This window comes from Triturus cristatus, chromosome 9 (assembly GCF_964204655.1).
Source record: "Triturus cristatus chromosome 9, aTriCri1.1, whole genome shotgun sequence".
Taxonomy (NCBI): domain Eukaryota; kingdom Metazoa; phylum Chordata; class Amphibia; order Caudata; family Salamandridae; genus Triturus; species Triturus cristatus.
The window spans coordinates 49,271,180-49,290,147 of NC_140592.1; the positions used below are offsets into that span (position 1 = coordinate 49,271,180).

General features: G+C 48.0%; 1 protein-coding gene across 3 annotated transcripts in view; it reads left to right on the forward strand.

Moving 5' to 3' along the window:
• Positions 1-18,968, forward strand: part of SLC26A6 (solute carrier family 26 member 6) — a 209,031-nt gene that overhangs the window by 101,201 nt on the left and 88,862 nt on the right. For all 3 annotated transcript variants that reach the window (XM_085624368.1, XM_085624367.1, XM_085624369.1), the window contains 3 exons: positions 281-394; positions 5,806-5,883; positions 8,747-8,842. In XM_085624368.1, coding sequence (XP_085480494.1) covers positions 281-394; positions 5,806-5,883; positions 8,747-8,842 — 288 coding nt within the window. The remainder of the gene's footprint in view (positions 1-280; positions 395-5,805; positions 5,884-8,746; positions 8,843-18,968) is intronic.

Here is an 18,968-nt window from a genome sequence, read left to right on the forward strand (position 1 = left end):
TGAAGGAGTATGGAGCTTCTGCATGAAATATAAGTGGTTAGTGCCTAAGGAACTGACTCTTGAAATATCAAACAGTCTAAAATAGATTTTGAAGCTACTGCCATGTCCCCAGGAATGTAACTCAAACATCTATAAGCTCCCAGGTGTGTGCAGATTTGGTTAAGTAGTTGGAGTGTTGGCAGTACTGTTGGCCAGAGGTGTGTCCAGTCATCTAAGATGCCTTACCTTTCACATGCATCAGTCAGTCTGTTTCATTGCTTTCTTTCTTTTTCCTTTATAGGAGCTGATTGCATTGGGCCTCAGCAACTTTGTGGGCAGCTTTTTCCATTGTTTCGCGATGTGCTGCTCATTGTCAAGGAGTATGGTCCAAGAGAGCACAGGAGGAAATACCCAGGTGAGTGCAATGCTGCAGACTACAAAACATCAAAGAGGCAAAAATGTGCGGCAAGGTTCAAGTGGAGTGGAATTGAGAAGTAAACAATTAGAGAAATGAGTCGGACAACACACGTGATTTATTTTGTTGCTTGTAGTTACAACTACACCAAGCATAGCCTTGTGAAAAAGGGGAACCAAAATAAAAATTAATTGTGCCCCTCAATGGGCGTTACTTTCGCTGCCAGTCCCTAACGCTTGTCTGGCAGATGGCTAGTGGATGAGTTACTCTGCTTGCCTAGCCAGGAAGCAGGCAACATGAGTAGAGCTGGGATGAAAGGAGAGTTGTATAAACTGCCTACCGGGGCTTTGTACAGGTTTCTCCAACCTGATGGGTGGATAAGCTTATGTAAGTGCGCATTACCTGCATATTCAGCATTTGTATTGACAAGACACAAAACTGTGGCAGAGACCGGCCCCAGCACCAGCAGGTAGGGAGGAAATGTGCAACAAGACACTAATGCAACACCACTGGCATACCAGCTGCTTATTTTGCACTCAAAAACATTCACACTTTTAGAAGTATCACAGTGCTCTCTGGAAATGTTCTGTGAAAACTCCGGGCCTCCAAGTTTGGCCCTTGTAGGTGGTACACTAATCTTTCCCCGGAGGGAGAAGGAACCATCATAACGCTGGGTCTCGGATTGATAGGAAATTCCCCATCACATTAATACTCAATCTCACAAACTTCTATGCATTTGGAAATCCTTTTATTATTCTAACTCTTACCATATTGGGTGACACCACTATACCTATTGACTTTGACAGTTGTGTACGGATGTAAAAATTTGGAAACCCCCTTTTCTAGTAGTCACCCACAGCAAAACTGGGATGTTTGACTTTTGGCATTATCAAGGCATTCCATAGAGCGAGTCTGTTGAGGCGCTAAACACCTGAACCCCAGGAGGTCAGGTTTGGAAACAGGATTTGCCCTGAGAAAGCTTACCCTGGAGCCACTATGAACATACCTCAGAGGTGGAGTGTCTCTCTCTCAATAAGAAGAATGGGCTAGTACCCTGGCAGAACTGAGGGATTTTGGGCTATAGAAAAGGTAATGTGACCTTGGCAGGCTAGGTGTACACTGCCCTTAAGATAACTATTAAATCGTTCAACCTGCTCATTGCACTGTGGATCATAAAGGGCAGTCCTAAAGTGTGCTATGCCATGAAAACAGGGAAACCAATCATTTTGGTGGAAGTAACTTGTACTTCATTATCTGTAATATTCATCTCAGGGAAATCCTTTGTTACAAACTAACTTGAGGAATTCAAAAATTTTGGAGGTGGTTGCTCTCTCAAAAAGCATGACATCTGGCCTTTTAGAATGATAATCAATGAGGATTAAAGCATGCTGCATGTAAGAAGGAACTTTGTGAAAGGTTCCGGCAATCTCCATGCTCCGTCTTTTGCCATGCAACGTCAGGCCGGCAAACTGGTTGTAAAGGGGTACATGAGGCGTTAAAATCTTTTTTTGGTGACACTCAAACATGACACTCTCTGACATAAACGATTGGCATCTATGTACATTTTGGGCCACCAGAAATGCATCCCACACAAACACTTCAGAGCTTACATCCCCATGAGACACTTGTGACAAGAAGAAAGAATGCTCAAGCAAATACCCTTGGGAGGAATGCATCTATTGTTAGAAATGACAAATCCATTCACTATATTTAATTCTACACTACCTTGAGCAAAGCAATGTATAATAACCTTCCAGCATGTTTCTACATCTAACCCAAGTAACCTTGTTTTTCATTCTAGACTCACCACAGTTCCTCATCTACATAACCAGTTTGTAGAGCGTCAACATCACTCAATTTCACCACCATATCAATTTCCCCATCCCCCTTTCTTCTTCGCTCTGAGTTGACATGTGTGCATAAAGTCTGCAGGTTCTTGTTCCTTCAAGGGACATAATGAGCTTTAAAACAGTACAGAAAGAGCTCAGTCTAGGTATTCATGCAGTGGGTGTGAATCCCCCACCTGTAGCCAAAATGTGGACAAGGAGTTCATGGTTAATTTGCAGTTTGAACGTCTTTCCCCAGGTGAAATGGCACAAACACACAAGACAAAGGTTCCCTCTCGATGACAGTGTATCTCTGTCTAGTTATGGATCCTGGTGACAAAGGCTACTATCCAAGCTTCACTCCTGTGTTTTTTGGACAAGGCAGCCCATAAATCGTATGAGCTGGTATCCACCGACATGGTGCTCAGTCTTTCAAGACATAATATGTTTCTTTACAGCTTTGAAGGCTTCTTGCTGAGCTTGTCTCCACACAAAAGTTTCACCTTTTCTCAGCAGTTTGCACAAGGATCCCATGAGAGTCGAAAGGTTTTCCACAAATTTGGAGTAGTATTCACAGAACTCCATGAATGACATCAACATCTCCTTGTCAGTGGGCGGTGGTGCATCCTGCATAGCCTCAACCAGGAATGATTTTGGTACTAAACCTTGTCCCAACATTGAGAATCCTAGGTACTCCACATGCTGTTTGAATAACTTTCATTTTTCAGGAAACAAGACTGGGCCTTTCGTCGCTAATCTTGAACAAACTTCATGAAGAACAACATGAAGCTCTTCTTTGTTTTTGGTTAAGAAAAAACCAAAATGCCATTCTGGGAGGATTTAAAACAAGCATTGGCATAGCCAATAGGTCTCGCCTTTGGGACCTTATAAGTGTTTAGCCATGCAACAGTTGCGTAACTAAATACTTATAAGCTCCCAAAATCGAGACCTATTGGCTATGCCAAGCGGCCTTGCGTCCCCGAAAGTGAAAGTGATCGCGATTGCGATCATGATCAACATCAAAGCGGCCTTGCGGCCGCGAAAGTGAAAGTAATTGCGGTAAAACGTAGCGCGCGCGCGCCCGCGCACATGCACTGTAGCTCTAGGCTGGCCTGGTAGCACTTTTTGGAGCCCTCTCAATAAGTCTCGCCAGACCAGCGCATGCGCTGGATCAGGCGAGACCGAAAAATAAATTGATGTCTTTGAAGAGGTGAACTATGGCACAGTGAAACATGGGTGTCGCTGACGCTGAGCCAAATGGCATCGTATAGTATTGGAAAAGTCCAAGTGGCACGAGGAAGGCAGTGAGAGATTGACTCATCCACAAGTCCAACCTGATGATAGGCGCGTCTAAAGTAAATGGAGGAAAATACAATGGCGCTATCCAGGAACATAAGGATTTCTTTTATTGTAGGTAAGGGTGCCTGTCAATAACAAGTGAAGCATTCATGGCAGGAAGATCCCACAGAGATAACTCAAAGTGTTGAAAACCTGTTAACTCATAATGAGGCCAGAAAAACGTTGCACTAAAGGGATTTAAAGTACCTTATGGCAATTTATTTAGACAAACAATTGCGTCTCGACCACGCATTGATGCGTTTCAAAAACAAGTCTTGCACCCAGTAAGTGAGTCCTTTTTCTATTGCAACTTTTATACAGAAGCCCAAATTGGCCATTCTCCAGCATTTTGGGAACTGTAGGACCATATTATCAAGGAACGGAGATAACTTTATCGCCGCTTTAGTGGCAGGAAACTACCGCTAAAGTGGCAATAATGGGCTTGATAATATGCCCTTGTGAATTCCTATAGAAGCCCATGTTCACACAAGAACCTGGGCTTCTATGGGAATTTACAAGGGCATATTATCAAGCCCATTATAGCCGCTTTAGCAGCAGTTTCCTGCTGTTAAAGCAGCGATAAAGTTATCTCCGTTCCTTGATAATATGGCCTGTAGTTCGGTACATAAACTGAATTTGTGTAAAAGTGAAAAGCTGAAAAGACATCACATGTACATGAAAGTGCCACAGCACTTCGAATCCCGACTGTGACACTCTCACTCCCATCTGTAAATCCTACAGATGAGAATATGCAAGGGACTGGTGAATACAACAATAGTGAGACAGGTGCGACTATTTAAACAATATGAGGTTATAATAATATGTGGAATTTGGAAATAACGGTGAGAAAAAAGTGTCAAAGGGGTAACACAACAGTAATGTAAAATATGGCTTTCATGTATATGTGATGTATTTTCAATTTTACACAAATTCAGTTTATGTTGTGGAATACAGTTCCCACAATGCTGCATAATGGCCAATTTGTGAGCCTGTATAAAAGTTGCAATAGAAAAAGGACTCACTTATTATGAGCAAGACTTGTTATCGAAATGTATCGCTGTGTGGCCGAGACGCGATTGTTTGTCTAAATAAATGCCGTAAGATACTTTAAATCTCTGAGTGCTGCGCAAAAAGCCACTTTTGCTTTCCATATATATACATATATATAAACACACACACACTACACATACATATATATATATATCTATAATCTTAACTTCAACTGACTAATATCATCACTACACAAATAGAGACCCCAATAAGAACAAAAATAGATCACGGGGGGCAAATAAGTGCCCAGAGTGGGACAATCGACTCCAAATCAAAAATACGTCGTACTCTATCCCACTATAGTGATTTCAACTCCACGACCAGCTCGGCGGAAAATGACATGACATTTATAGCCACACAGGAATTGCCAGTACTCACCACCGTAGTTATCTTACGTGTGCATTAATTAAGCAGAAGGACTTTCATCCACTCTTCTACATCAGCAGGATAAATGACTTCCCCTTTGCAACAGCTGCCCTGTCCCTTTCCTCTTGCTTTGCAAGGAAAGATCTGCAAGGTCAGAAGAGAGAGGATCCAACCGTACAAAACCAAGCGTTAGCCCACATGAGCGTCAATCACTGTTGACAGAATACTCGTTCTGAATGGTATTGGGTGTGCCATATCCAATACTGAAAAATTGTTTCATATAGGTTTGTTTCTGAGCAGTCTGCCTGCATCATGCTCAAGATTCCAACATATTAAAAAGTCACCTATGCACGTGAAGCCGCTTCCGAATATAGCTCCTTACAACGCATGCGATTTGATCGCATGCCATTACAACGCGGTCGTTACAACAACCGCATTGTTAGCACACAATACCATTACATCGCAAGTCATTACAATGACTAGCAGTAGAGGGCGCACTGGACTTAGGAATCGTATTATTTACTATTCCTACTCCAGTTTGCGCAACAGCAGGGAAGGTGTTGGATTTTAAATCCAATACCAGTGTGCCCCCTACTGCAAGTCGTTGTAATGACTTGCGATGTAATGGTATTGCATACTAACAACGCGGTCGTTGTAACGACCGTGTTGTAATGGCATTATGTTGTGGAGACAGCGTTGTAAATGCTGTTTTCCGCCGCTTTCTCATAATGTTGAACATTCCGACATTTCCAATGACAGGACCCGCTGCTGTTTCAAACTCTGCGGAATACTTGTTTTGATGGAGTGTTTTTTTCTTCTTGTCATCTTTAGATGGCCAGTGCTGTGTCTGCCTTGATCATCTTGGCCATTATCCTTCGAGCTGGGGTACTCTTTCAAGACCTTCCCAAGGTAGGATCGATCTCCAATTTTTGTTATCTTCACCTAGGCATAACTGCAATAATGTATTGTGTCAATACTTGGTGGTAGAATTTCCCCACAGGGACACAGGAGCATCAGTAATTTGTGGCATTCTACCCTCTACTCCACATCCTCAGAAGGATACTGTAAGACTAGATTTAGGCCGCAATTTCTAGGGAGATTGTTTGTGGTTCAATTATATTCCTCAAATGATTAAACCTGGAGAAACGTTTGTACTTATTTTTTAGATGATGAAACTATGTCCGTTGCCTCAAATTCTGCCATACGCATGAGAGGGTCAGAATTTTGAAAGATATTAAAAAAAAAAAAACCCTCCCTTCCCTCATACCGTGCCCATGAAGCTTGTCCATCGAGTCCAATGGCTTGCAACCACAGATGGATGCGGTCTGGCAGCGCATGCGTGTTAGATGTGCTCGCCTAGAGGGCTGTGGCTAAACCAGCATGACGGGTTCAGATGCTGTGCTTGCATTGTGAAGAAGCAGATGGTCATGTGTGCTCTGGCATCACTCTGTGCTGGGATGTGCCAGGTGGTGGATCGTCTGTGGTAGACTGTATAGGATGAACTAAGACATGACGTCACAAACTGGTAATTGTTTGTTTACTTATGATCTTGATCTGCTCATGGATATAGGTTTGAAAGAATGCTCATGTATGAGTAGCTGAATGGAAAGCCCACTGCACATGAGCTGTGGAGCGACAAGGATGCAGAATGACATACTTTCTATTTAAGACCAATAAATACAGAAACAACCTTAATGAACATTGCATCGCCTTGTGATGAATAATGATCCTTTTTGCTGCAGTGGAGATGACCTGATGGGCTTTGCATAGGTTGCATTCACCTGTGTGGAAACGTCACTACATTACAAAAGGGCTACATTCAAACAGGGTATGTGTTGCGTTGCAGTTAGGGCTAACTCAGTGGATTCATTGGCTGCTGGCAGCCAGCATGCTGTATCCTTCCACCGAGGCCCTATACAATATCAGCTTCCTGAGAAGTCACAAGATTCCCCTGTTCTTGGTCACAGTAGATGATTTATGTTGCATGTTTGGTGCTAAAGACAACAAGCCTGATTTACATGAGGGTAATAATGTATAGTCTTCCAAAATCTGGTAATTTTGGTGCGATTGAAATTATGTCCGTTTCCAAACCTATGCACGGACCACTACCATTTTGACCAAGCAAAACTACCAAATTACCTGCTGGTAAATCTTGCTCTATTAAGAGCTGAAAATCCTCCAAGATATTGAGGAACTAACTGCTAAAAAACAACAAAGTGGTAAGATGGTAGAAACAACAGATAGATGCCAACAGTCCCTCTTATGCTTAGAAACCCCCACACCAAGTCAATAGATCAGGGAATTGGGGTACTCCCAGTGCACCTTCTTGTTAGAAGGATGTTCGGAGTGCCTGTACATACCGGTGGAAATTCCGCAGCGGACATCGGCCATTGCACTGTACTCTGTGACACAGATTTCATTAGTTACTACACTACCAATGACTGGTTGATCAACAATCTACCACAAGGGTAAAGATGGCTAACTATAGAAGATTTTTCTCTGGTAAGGTGTTGAAACAGAAAAATTCACAGAGAGCTGAAGCTGTGTTTCCCTCAGCCAGGCTCCACAAAACGTCGCAAAATAGTAAATGTGTCTTTTTTTTATCTAAAGAAGCAAGAATTTAGAGAGACTCTGCACCCAAAGCCGTTTCCCTTCAACAAATGTTATTCTTGCCAATTAGGCATAACTGGCTGGTGGTCCATCAATTTTTAAAAGACTTAAAGCATAACAAATTCCTAGTTTTGTGATTCTCCTGAAAGGGTTTGAAAGGTCAAAGGAACTGTGAAAAATGTGGTTGGATTTTAAATGACATATTACCTATTCTTAGATTAAAAACATGAACTATATGAAACTTTAATTTGTTATAAAATAATGGTATTCCATATCTTCTGAAAACTTATTTTAAAAATGTTCTTAGCTTTGCCTTTAAATATGAATATGCAAATGTTACTGTAATAAATTAATATACTGTGTGAATTAGTTAAGACCAAGGGCCTCATTTAGATCTTGGTGGACTGGTTACTTTGTCACAACGGTGACGGATATCCCGTCGACAAAATATAAACCCCATCATATCCTATGGGATATAAATTTCTGCGGATGGGATATACGTCACAGTTGTGACAGAGTAACCCGTCCGCCGAGATCTAAATGAGATCCTAGGTTAGGATTACTGCAGGTGGACTTTAAGATTTGGGTTATATGAAGAAAATTGGTTAAATCTTCAGAAAAGGGTTCTAAGCAACATGCGATTTGTTGTTATTGCCATCCTAGCACAAGAGCCTAGCAGTACAGCTTGCCACTGTGAGAAGTCACTGTATTCAGCTCCATATCCTATGTCAATATGGACTCTTTGCCATTTGAGATGGCTCCCACCTACGTAGAACATCTTCTTAAGCCTGGAAAAACCGAGGCAACCATTGGGTGCCTAAAACTGAGTTTCAGTGACAAGGTGGGGACAGCCAGACTGTTGCAATGGTGAACAAACAAGAGTGACTTGGAAATACGGCAGTGAAAAGCCTGACATGGGCCCATTTGGTAATGTTGCCCTTTATGACGTGTGTGCACTACAAATGTGCTTTATTTGTAGTTTACATTATCTTGTGATAGCATTATCTTTTTCATAATAGTCCCCTCTCTGTGGCTTTCATAGACCCCAAACTGCCTGTTTCTGCCCATATTATTGGATAACCAGTCCACAGTTCAACATCATTACATTCATATACTAATCTTATTCCTTGACTTATTGTCCTCTGATTCTTTTCCTTTGCAGGCAGTCTTGGCGGCTGTTGTGGTTGTGAACCTCAAGGGTATGTTCAGGCAGTTTCGAGAGATCCCTGTTCTCTGGAGGACCAACAGGATTGACCTGGTAAGGAACGTGCAGCAGGCAGAGAGACCTTTGTTTAAATTTATTTTGAAGCTCAGGGCATTGGCAGCATCAGAGCCAAGGAAAAGTTCTCTAGAAATAGAAGTCTTGGTGACATGAATGATGCTGCGGAACATGCGAGACATTCACAAATAGCTCCAAATAAGGGCAAAGGCACTGAGAATATTTTTCTATCCAAACCCAGACAAGCATAACATCTATTTAAAAGCTCTCAGCCACTGGAAGAAGTGACTTGCTTTTGATATCCACTACAGGAAATGGGCGGGAATGCACAGAAACCACATTAAAGCAGGCATTCTTGGGCTGAGACTCAGTTCCCCCTCAATATTTTGCATGCATCTGATCCTCTGTCTTGGAGTGTCTCGGCCAAGTGTGCCAAAGTAGGGTGTTGGCAGTTAAGAATTTCAAACATAATGCATATTTCAAATTAATTGATGTGGTGGTAAAACCCTAGCTGCCTGCCACTGATATTTCTCTTAGACCTACTGTCCCTTTATTATTTATTTATTTTATTTATTTAATGAGTTTTATATAGCGCTGGCTAGACCCATAGGTATCAGAGCGCTTTACTTAAGGTTCAACAATGTTACAACAATGATAATAATTACACGTTACATACACATTAAAGAGCGAGAAGGGGAGACAAATAGAGTGGAGGGGGGAGTGAGAAGGGAGAGGAATAGGGGGTAGATGGTATGAGAGACGAAGGGAAAGTCTGCCCAATGATCGACTGGGTAGGTGACGGCCGAGGAGGGAATCCACAGCCCGTCTCCCCTTTAGCTCTCAAGGTAGCTCCATCGGGCATCGGTCAGATAGCTAGGTCTCAACAGACTATGTCTCAACAGACGAGGGAGAAATCACAGAAGAATGTCCAGATGTGAAACAGGATGGAACCTCAGAACCAAGTGGGTGAGGGAAGAGGTTAGGAACTGGAAAGGAGATAAGTAGAGTGGAAAGGGGTAGGGGGGTAGTATGAGGGGGGGGAGGAGGGAGATAAGGTCAGGAGAGACGAAGGAGAGTCTGTCCAAAGACCGGCTGGGTAGGAGACTGCCGAGGAGGGAATCCACAGCCCATCTCCCCAATAGCTATCGGGGTAGCTCCACCGGGCATCAGTCAGAATAGCTAGGTCTCAACAGTCGAGGGAGGGTACCCAGAGTAAATGTCCTGGTGGGAGTGCAGGAAAAGGCTTGGGAGCCCAAGGAGGGTCCCACTGATGTGGCCATCATCAGGTCAGGCAAAGGGGGGATGAGTTCTTGAAGTTCGAATTCCAATGGTCACCAAAAATCTCTATAACCTAGAGGGCAGGGGGTGTTAGTTAAGCAGTGGCTCAGTATGAGGATAGAGCCAAGGACCGCCAGTCATTAATGGGGGCGTGTGATGTCAAGAAATAACCGCCAGCGGGAGAGACAGCCGCCATTGGTGGGTCGGGCAGGGTGCCTCTGGTGTCAATCAGGATTGGCCCTCAAGGTCAGAACAGTAGTTGCGGATCCAGCTCGATGTTGTGGCCTTTACGCTGTAGCTGGAAATGGGGGGACACCCTATGGAGTTGTTTTGGCCCCTCCCGACGATCGAATGCGGGCACCATTTTGGAGTCAGGCGCGATACACAAGAGGCGTCTCACTCGAGTAAATACATTTTGTCCAAAAGGTCTTAAAGAGGACATGGACATGCACCCCAGCCTCCCGGGCTTTATTGCGACACTTTGCATCACTCCCTTATATGTGTTACCATGCTCGGCTTTGTATATGTTTAGAGCAGAAGGACTTGTCTCTGCTATGAAAAGACTGCATAGGTTTGTGCTTACCATCTGCATCAGTGGACCTGATTACGCCCATTAGGTCAGACATGCACAGCGCTGGGTTGTCATCCTGGCTTAGTTTACACTATTGTTCGATTAAAAGTTGCATGGTGCAGGGAGGGCTGAAATTACTGGATCCAGGATCACCGATTCCAGTCGGCAATTGCTCCCCTGCACCATGCAATTATCAGCTTCATTGGTAGAGCGCATACAGACTACCACATCCTTTTCCACATCGCTATCGGCGGGGGAGGAGGGAAGTGTGGCTCAAGGGCTAGAGTGGGGCTACTGAGTATGTCTGGTGGCAGAGAAGACTGTGGACCAGCTGGATGTGTGACTTTTCCCCCCTTGGTGTTGGTGTGGGTTGCATGGGGGGTGGACCGTGCCTTTGGCTGTAGCCGCTGACCTCCTGTGATTTGTTTAGGTGGGATGTATGACATTACAATTCGAGTTTTTACCACGCGTGCAGTTACATCGCATGCGTTACAACGCATGCGATGTTACAACGCTATGCCATTACAACGCAAGTCTTTACATCAACTTGCGCTAGATGGCGTGCTAACATTAAAAAAGGGTAATTTACTATTCCAACTCCAGTCCACTTAACAGTAGGGAAGGTGTTGGGATAGTAAACTACACTATTTGTAATGTTAGCACGCCATCTAGAGCACGTCGATGTACAGACTTGCGTTGTAATGGCATAGCGTTGTAACATCGCATGCGTTGTAACGCATGCGATGTAACTGCACTGGCTGTTCCCCGTTTAGGTGTGTACGTGCTGGATGCGGAAAACCTGGCACCACTGCTCCACCTGAAGTGGTAATCACCTGGGATATGTCTCTGGATGACTTGTAAATGGGACCACCATGAAACCAACTAGTCACACAAACATACATATGTGCACACACAGCCAGTTGTGCACTTCAGGCACAGCATCTACCATACATCCAACACAGTACCCACATGAACTATAGTGGGATAGGCCTAAACTATCTCTAATTGCAAGATAAGGGGAATGTTACTCACCAAAGAGATGCATAAGCATGTGGTAAAGGACATCTGGCAGACCTCTCAGGCATCTAAATCATACACTCGCAGTTCACTGAGAGCATGGCATCAGACTCAACTAGAGGGGGTGTGGCTTGATGTCGAAGAAGCTGGCCGCTCCAGCTTTTAGCTCTAGCAAACGGCCCAGTGCAAACAGTTCTCCTGCTGCTCCAAAACTGCCACTAAGACCAGACAGTGGCTGGGAGACCACAGGGCAATCGATGGAAGTGGTTGGTTGTACTTTGACGAGGCCAAGGGTGAAGCAGGTGCCGGCGACACAGTGGGAGCTTCTCCCTGCAAGGCCCCACAAGGTGGCAGTGGCCCCAGAGATGGAACAGGGCAGGCAGGCCTGTCCTGTTCTGGGCCAACTACAATAGGAACCTTACGGTCCACAGTTGAGGGCTGCTAACACTCCTGCAGGTGCAGAACCGTGTGCTCACCAGCACGGGGATTTGGACACCACCTGGAGTGCGGCAGTGAGGCATTGGTGGTCGGCACCAACCAAGGGCCCGCCTGCTACAACAAGGGCTCCATGCTGACAGCAGGAGGCCTACGGGCGCCCTTAGGACCCTGAGGTTGGGATGCTGGGAACAGTTCTGCTGAGCCCTGGAGAAACAGTGGAGCCACAACCCAATTGGGGCCCATATGAAGGAATCTATCTATCAATCTATCTATCTATCCATCTATCCTAAGATCAAGACTCCCATGGCCGATGGTGGCATGGCAAGAAAGTGGAGGGCCCTTGATAAACAGGAGTTTGTCGACTCCTTGGCCAGCTCAGCACCCACTTTTAACCCTGATGTTAATTCTGTGGAAAAGAACATCTCTGCTTGGTTACTAGCGGCTTGTAACACTCATGCCCCACTCACTAAATTTACCCGTGCCCGCAACGTAGATGCTCAGAAATGATTTTCTACTGGGCTAAAAAAGCAAAAACATGTGGTCCGTCAAAAAGAAAGGAAATGAAGGTTAAGATATTCCCTTGAAGACAAACTTCAGTACACATTAGCTTGTAAAACGTATAAAAATGCCATAATGGCAACCAAGGCGGCCTATTTCTCTGCTAGAATACTTAGCGCCCATAACAAGCCGAAATAAATCTTCATGATAGTTAATGATCTTTGCAACGCTGCAAGAATTCTTCCCAAACAGACTCCTACCCAAGAACTCTGTAACTCCTTGAATGATTTCTTCATGGACAAAATCACCAGTATTAAAGCTGGCATCCCCAGTACCATTTGTAGGGAGCCCCCTGATAACACGACAACCAACACGGCAACTATGGATCATTTCCCTGCCATATGCCCACAGATCTTCTCAGATTTATTGACCCGTGTCACATTCGGCTCCCCTAACGACTGCTGCCCACCTCACATCCTAAGGGACACCTTCTCTGTCTTGCCGCATAGAATACTACCCTTCCTAAACGAGTCTCTCTCACAGGGCAAGGTCCCTAGCGCATTCAAGAATGCGATAGTGGTCCCTCTATTAAAGAAACCGGGGGCTGACCCCCTGGATCCTTCTAATTATCGCCCCATCTCTCTTCTTCCTTTCTTGGGTAAGATTCTAGAGGCTCATGTTGCTAGGTGTATATCCAATTTCATCGAACAGTCGAAATATCTAGAGCCACGTCAAGCAGGCTTCCGGCCCGCTCACTCTACTTGTCGTGGCGCTCACTCGATCCTCTCCTCAGGATGACGCTGATGCTTATGTAGGGTTCCCCCTCTCATCCGTCCCCAGCCCGGATTCGTGTAAATGACCCTCGGGCTCAGGAGACAGGTGGGTGAGGGAAGGAGAGAGTCAGTTGGGATAGACACCTGTCTTGGCCTCTCTCCCCAGGTTGGGTGAAGCTATGATCAGAGCTCTGGTTCGGATAGACAGGGACAGCACCGCTCTGTGTGAGGGTGCTCTGGCTGAAAAGGACCCAAATACGTCTTTTGAGCCTCTCCAAGGCGCTACCACTCGAGACCCGGGAATCCGTTGGGTCGAGGAGCGCAGGGGCGAAGGGTGCAGGCAAGGAAAACACGGGGGTCAGGAGCACTCTCCCACCGCTGGCGGCGCTTCCACTCAAGGCCCAGGAATCCTTGGGGCCGAGGAGCGCCGAGGTAGCGGTCTCAGAGGGGGTGCTTCCTGCGTGGGGTTTTGGCAACCGGTGAAGAGTTCCGGAGACGGAGGGCGCAGGACGGAGGTGTCCGGCGCTTCAGGAGGCGAACTCTTCAGTTGCGGAATCCGGGTTAGGCTGTGGTTCGAAGAACTCGGCTGAGTTCGTAGATGCGGGCCGTTGGTCAGCTGTCGATTACGAAGGCGAATCATTGGCGCCGCCTCCCTGCGTAGTTCCGTCTTTTAACCAACCGCGCTCCCGGTCACGTGGGGGGAGTTTGGTTGCTACGCCTTGTGGGAGTTGTAGTGCCGGCGGGATTCTCCCGCGATTCGGTTCCGCACCGTCCTGCCCACGCGATCATGACAGCACATCCCCCTTCCCACCGCTTCCAGCGGGGAGAGAGGAACCAGGTTTGTTCGGGCAGCGGCGGTGGAAGGATGCAACCAGGCGCGTCGCATGTACAGCAGATGCAGGTTCCCAGGAGTTCTCCTCTGGCCCATACCCTTTCCACGCCAGGAGGTACCACAGCTTGCCCCTGACTAGCTTAGAGTCAAGTACTTGTCGCACCACGTATTCTTGTTCGTGGTGCACCCAGACAGGGTCCGGAACCTTTCGGACCGGACAGAAAGAGGGTTTCAGCAGGGAAACGTGAAACACGGGGTGTATGCGCAGGTGATTGGGCAACCGTAGCTGTACAGCCACGGGGTTCACATGTCGCACCACCGGATACGGCCCTATGTATTTAGGTGTGAATGCACTAGGTTTCTTGAACCGGATATGTCTGGTAGACAACCACACCCTGTCGCCTTTGCGATATTCCGGAGGGTCGCGGCGATGTTTGTCAGCCTGGGCTTTATAACGAGTCTTGGCTAAGTGCAGATTGTCTCTGGCTTGTTTGAGGGCTGCATGAATGGTTTTGATTCTGTCCTGCACCTCGGGAAGAGCGCTTCGGGTCCTTGGGAGAAGAAAAGGGAGAAACCGGGGGTAATGACCTGAAGTAAGAAAGAACGGTGTGTGGTGTGTGGAGGAGTGTTGAGAGTTGTTGTAGGCAATCTCCGCTACCCAGAGCCAGTCCACCCATGACTCTTCGGCCTGATCGACGTAACAGCGCAGGTACTGCTTCAGGGTTTGGTTCAGTTTCTCCGTTTGGCCGTCCGTTTGGAGATGGAAGCTGGTGGATAGCGCTGAGTGTATGCCCAGTTCCTCACACCAGACCCTCCAAAAACGGGCGGTGAATTGCGATCCCCTGTCCGATATTATCCCTCGGGGAAGGCCATGTAGCTGGACCACGTGGAGCAACAGCAGCTTAGCCAGAGCTCCTGCCGAGGGTACTTGTTTGCACGCGATAAAATGCCCCATTTTTGTGAGGTAGTCGACGACGACGACTATTGCCGTGCAACCTTGGTCCTTAGGCAGACCTACTATGAAGTCTATGGAGATCTTCTCCCACGGAAGCTTCGGGGTCGGAAGAGGCATCAGGAGGCCTTGCGCTTTACGATGATCAGTCTTCATTTGGGCGCAGACAGAGCAATTACGTACCCAGGTCAGGACATCTGGGCGAACAGACGGCCACCAGCATTGTCTTAACACCAACTCCAGGGTTTTGGTCCCTCCCGTGTGACCGGCACAGGGCACATTGTGGCACCATTCGAAGACGAGTTTGCGGAGTCGAAGAGTAGGGAGTAATACTCGGGTGCCACACATGGGAAGGCCATCGTGGAGTCGCCATTCTTTGTGCCGCTTCAACCAGGCCGACCAGGCAAACGTCTGTATTCCTTTCCTAACGTTCTGCAGGAACGACTCGGTCTTCAGACTACCCACCACTTGTTCTGGTGACAGAATCGGTTGATCCGGGGTCTCCGTCATGAGGCTGGGGAATTCCTGACGAGACAAGGCGTCCGCCTTCCTGTTTTGTGCGCCCGGCCGAAAGGTAACGAGGAAGTGGTACTCCGCAAAAAAGAGCATCCATCTTTTCTGGCGGGGCGTGAGATGACGTGCAGAACGGAGGAACTGGAGATTGCGGTGATCGGTGAAGACCGTCACCTGATGTTGCGCACCCAGCAACCAATGTCGCCATTCAAGGAACGCTTCTCGTATGGCGAGTAGTTCCTTTTCGGAGATGGTGTAGTTCAGTTCGGCCGGGCAGAGTTTTCGAGACATGAAAGCGACCGGATGGAGCTGTCCGGTGTCGGGCTGCCGCTGGGATAGGATAGCGCCGACCGCTACGTTGGAGGCGTCTGCTTCCACGATGAAGGGAAGGTCGGGTTGGGCATGGCGTAAGACGGGAGCGGAGGTAAACGCCTCTTTGAGCTGTTCGAAGGCTGTTTGAGCCTCAGGAGACCAGACGAATGGAACCCCTTTTCGTGTTAATCGAGTGAGGGGGGTCACCAACTGGGAGAAGTGGTGTATGAATCTCCGGTAGAAATTCGAGAAGCCAAGAAAGCTTTGGACCTCCTTCACCGACCCTGGCTGTGGCCACTCTGCTACGGCTTGCACTTTGCGATGGGTCATCACCTGCCCGGCAGGGGTCAACATCACTCCGAGGAATTCCACCGATGTTACGTGGAACTCACATTTCGTGAGTTTACAGAACAATCGATGGTCCCTCAGGGCGTGAAGCACCGATGTTACGTGGTGTATATGGTCGTGTAGATTGGATGAAAACACGAGGATGTCGTCTATATACACCACGACGTACTTGTCCAAGAAGTCCCTCAGCACTTCGTTGAGGAAGAACTGGAAGGCAGCCGGGGCATTACAGAGCCCGAAGGGCATGACCAGGTATTCATACAAGCCGAACCTGGTCTTGAAGGCCGTTTTCCACTCGTCCCCTCTTCGTATGCGAACTAGGTGGTATGCTCCCCGGAGATCCAATTTGGTGTAAATGTTGACTCCCCGTACTTGTTCCAGGAGTACCGGAATCAGTGGCAATGGGTACTGATTTTTTATGGTTAGCGCATTGAGAGCACGTTAGTCTATACAGCAGCGGAGTTCGCCGTTGGTTTTCGGGATAAAGAAGAGGGGAGACGCCGCCGGAGATCTCGAGGGACGAATGAAGCCCAGTTTCAGGAACTCGTCCAGGTATTCGCGGAGATGTTGGGTTTCTGGGCCCGTGAGGGCGTAGATTCGACTGCATGGGACGGTAGCCCCCGGTATCAGGTCAATGCGGCAATCGTATTGCCGATGAGGAGGCAACTCTTCGGCTCTTTGTTTATCAAAGACGTCAGAGTATGGAGAGTAACAGAGCGGGAGAGCGACGTCTTTTTCGGCGGCTGTGGCCACATGTTGTTTGGGGGTGACATCCGCTTCCGGGCGCCCCTTCAACCGCCTACACTGGCGGTGACAGAAGACGGAGTCGAACCGTATCGAATTGGTTGCCCACGTAATTTGGGGTTCATGCAGTCTCAACCAGGGCAACCCTAAGATGAGGTTGCAGCGGGGAGCGTGAATGACGTTGCAGGTGAGCCATTCGCCATGGTCTTCTCCTATGGTGACCCACATAGAAGGGGTTTGGTATATGATGGGACCGGAGTCCAGCTCTTTACCGTCCACTGCATAGACGAGTTCCGGCCGGTCTTTGAGCAGCAGTGGGATTTCCAGCCTTTCAGCTTCGGTCCTGTCTATGAAGCACCCGGTGGCTCCGGAGTCGACCATAGCGCGAACGAGTCAGGGGGTGTGGTTCACCACCACATATAAGGAAACAAAAAAGTGATTGGGCTCCCTGGTAATGTTGGATTCCGTAGAAGGGATCATTAAGCGGCTTGAAGTCGTCCCCTCCTGCACCCCTCGCGTTTCCCATCGTGTCTTCGTTGGTAAGGGTTGCCGCTTGGCTGGGGCGATTTCGGCCGGTCTTGGGGCGTACGGGACATTCACGAAGGAAGTGGCCCTTCTTGCCACAATACAAGCAGAGGCCCTGCTTGCGTCGATGGTCACGCTCGCTGAGGGTCAGGGATGCTCTCACCGTCCCTATGTCCATGGGCTCGGGACGGGTCGCTACGGGTTCCGAGGTACGGGGCTGTTCGTATGGTGCAAGAGGTTTCTCCTTGCGCTTGTGGTCTCCTTTTCTTTCCCTCAGACGATATTCCAGGCGAGAGGCCAATTCGATCATAGCCACGCAGGTGCGGGGTTGGGGGTCGATTTGGGCGATCACGTCCTTCAGGTCTTCCGAAAGTCCTCGGTAGAAGATCGCTGCTTGTTTGGATTCGGGCCAGTCTGTTTCGGCCACCAGACGTCGAAAGCTGTTGATGTAGCAGAGGAGACTGGTGTGGCCTTGCCGGAGTTCAAGGAGGTCGCCATCGGCGGAGAAGGTGTCAGCCCGGCGGTAAAGGTTGTTTCGAATTCCTGCCGAAAGGTGTCCCAGTCGTACAGGAGGGCGTCGTCTCTCCGAACGATTGGAACTGCCCATTGTGCAGCATCCCCGGCAAGGTAGGAGATGAGGAACGCAACCCGGGCTTGGTTTGTTAGAAAGAGTTTCGGTTTGCATTGGAAGTGCAGCAGTATCTGGGTCAAGAACACCTGCACCTTCTGTATCTCCCCATGATATCGTTCAGGGGGAGCCAGAGGCACGTGTGCGGGCATCTCTACTACCACTTGGGGCGTGGTGGTAGGGAACGTGTGTCCTGCATCAAAGGGGTTTCTTTGAAGGCGGTCAAAGCGGGCATTCAATGCCACTGTTTCCGCCCGAGACGTGGCTAACTCAGCCTGGACTAAGGCCAGAACGGCAACCACGTCGTCTAACGAGGCCATCCCTACCTCAGCGTGATCGGGAGGAGGATAATTCGTGGGCCAATGATTCTGTTGTGGCGCTCACTCGATCCTCTCCTCAGGATGACGCTGATGCTTATGTAGGGTTCCCCCTCTCATCCGTCCCCAGCCCGGATTCGTGTAAATGACCCTCGGGCTCAGGAGACAGGTGGGTGAGGGAAGGAGAGAGTCAGTTGGGATAGACACCTGTCTCGGCCTCTCTCCCCAGGTTGGGTGAAGCTATGATCAGAGCTCTGGTTCGGATAGACAGGGACAGCACCGCTCTGTGTGAGGGTGCTCTGGCTGAAAAGGACCCAAATACGTCTTTTGAGCCTCTCCAAGGCGCTACCACTCGAGACCCGGGAATCCGTGGGGTCGAGGAGCGCCGGGGCGAAGGGTGCAGGCAAGGAAAACACGGG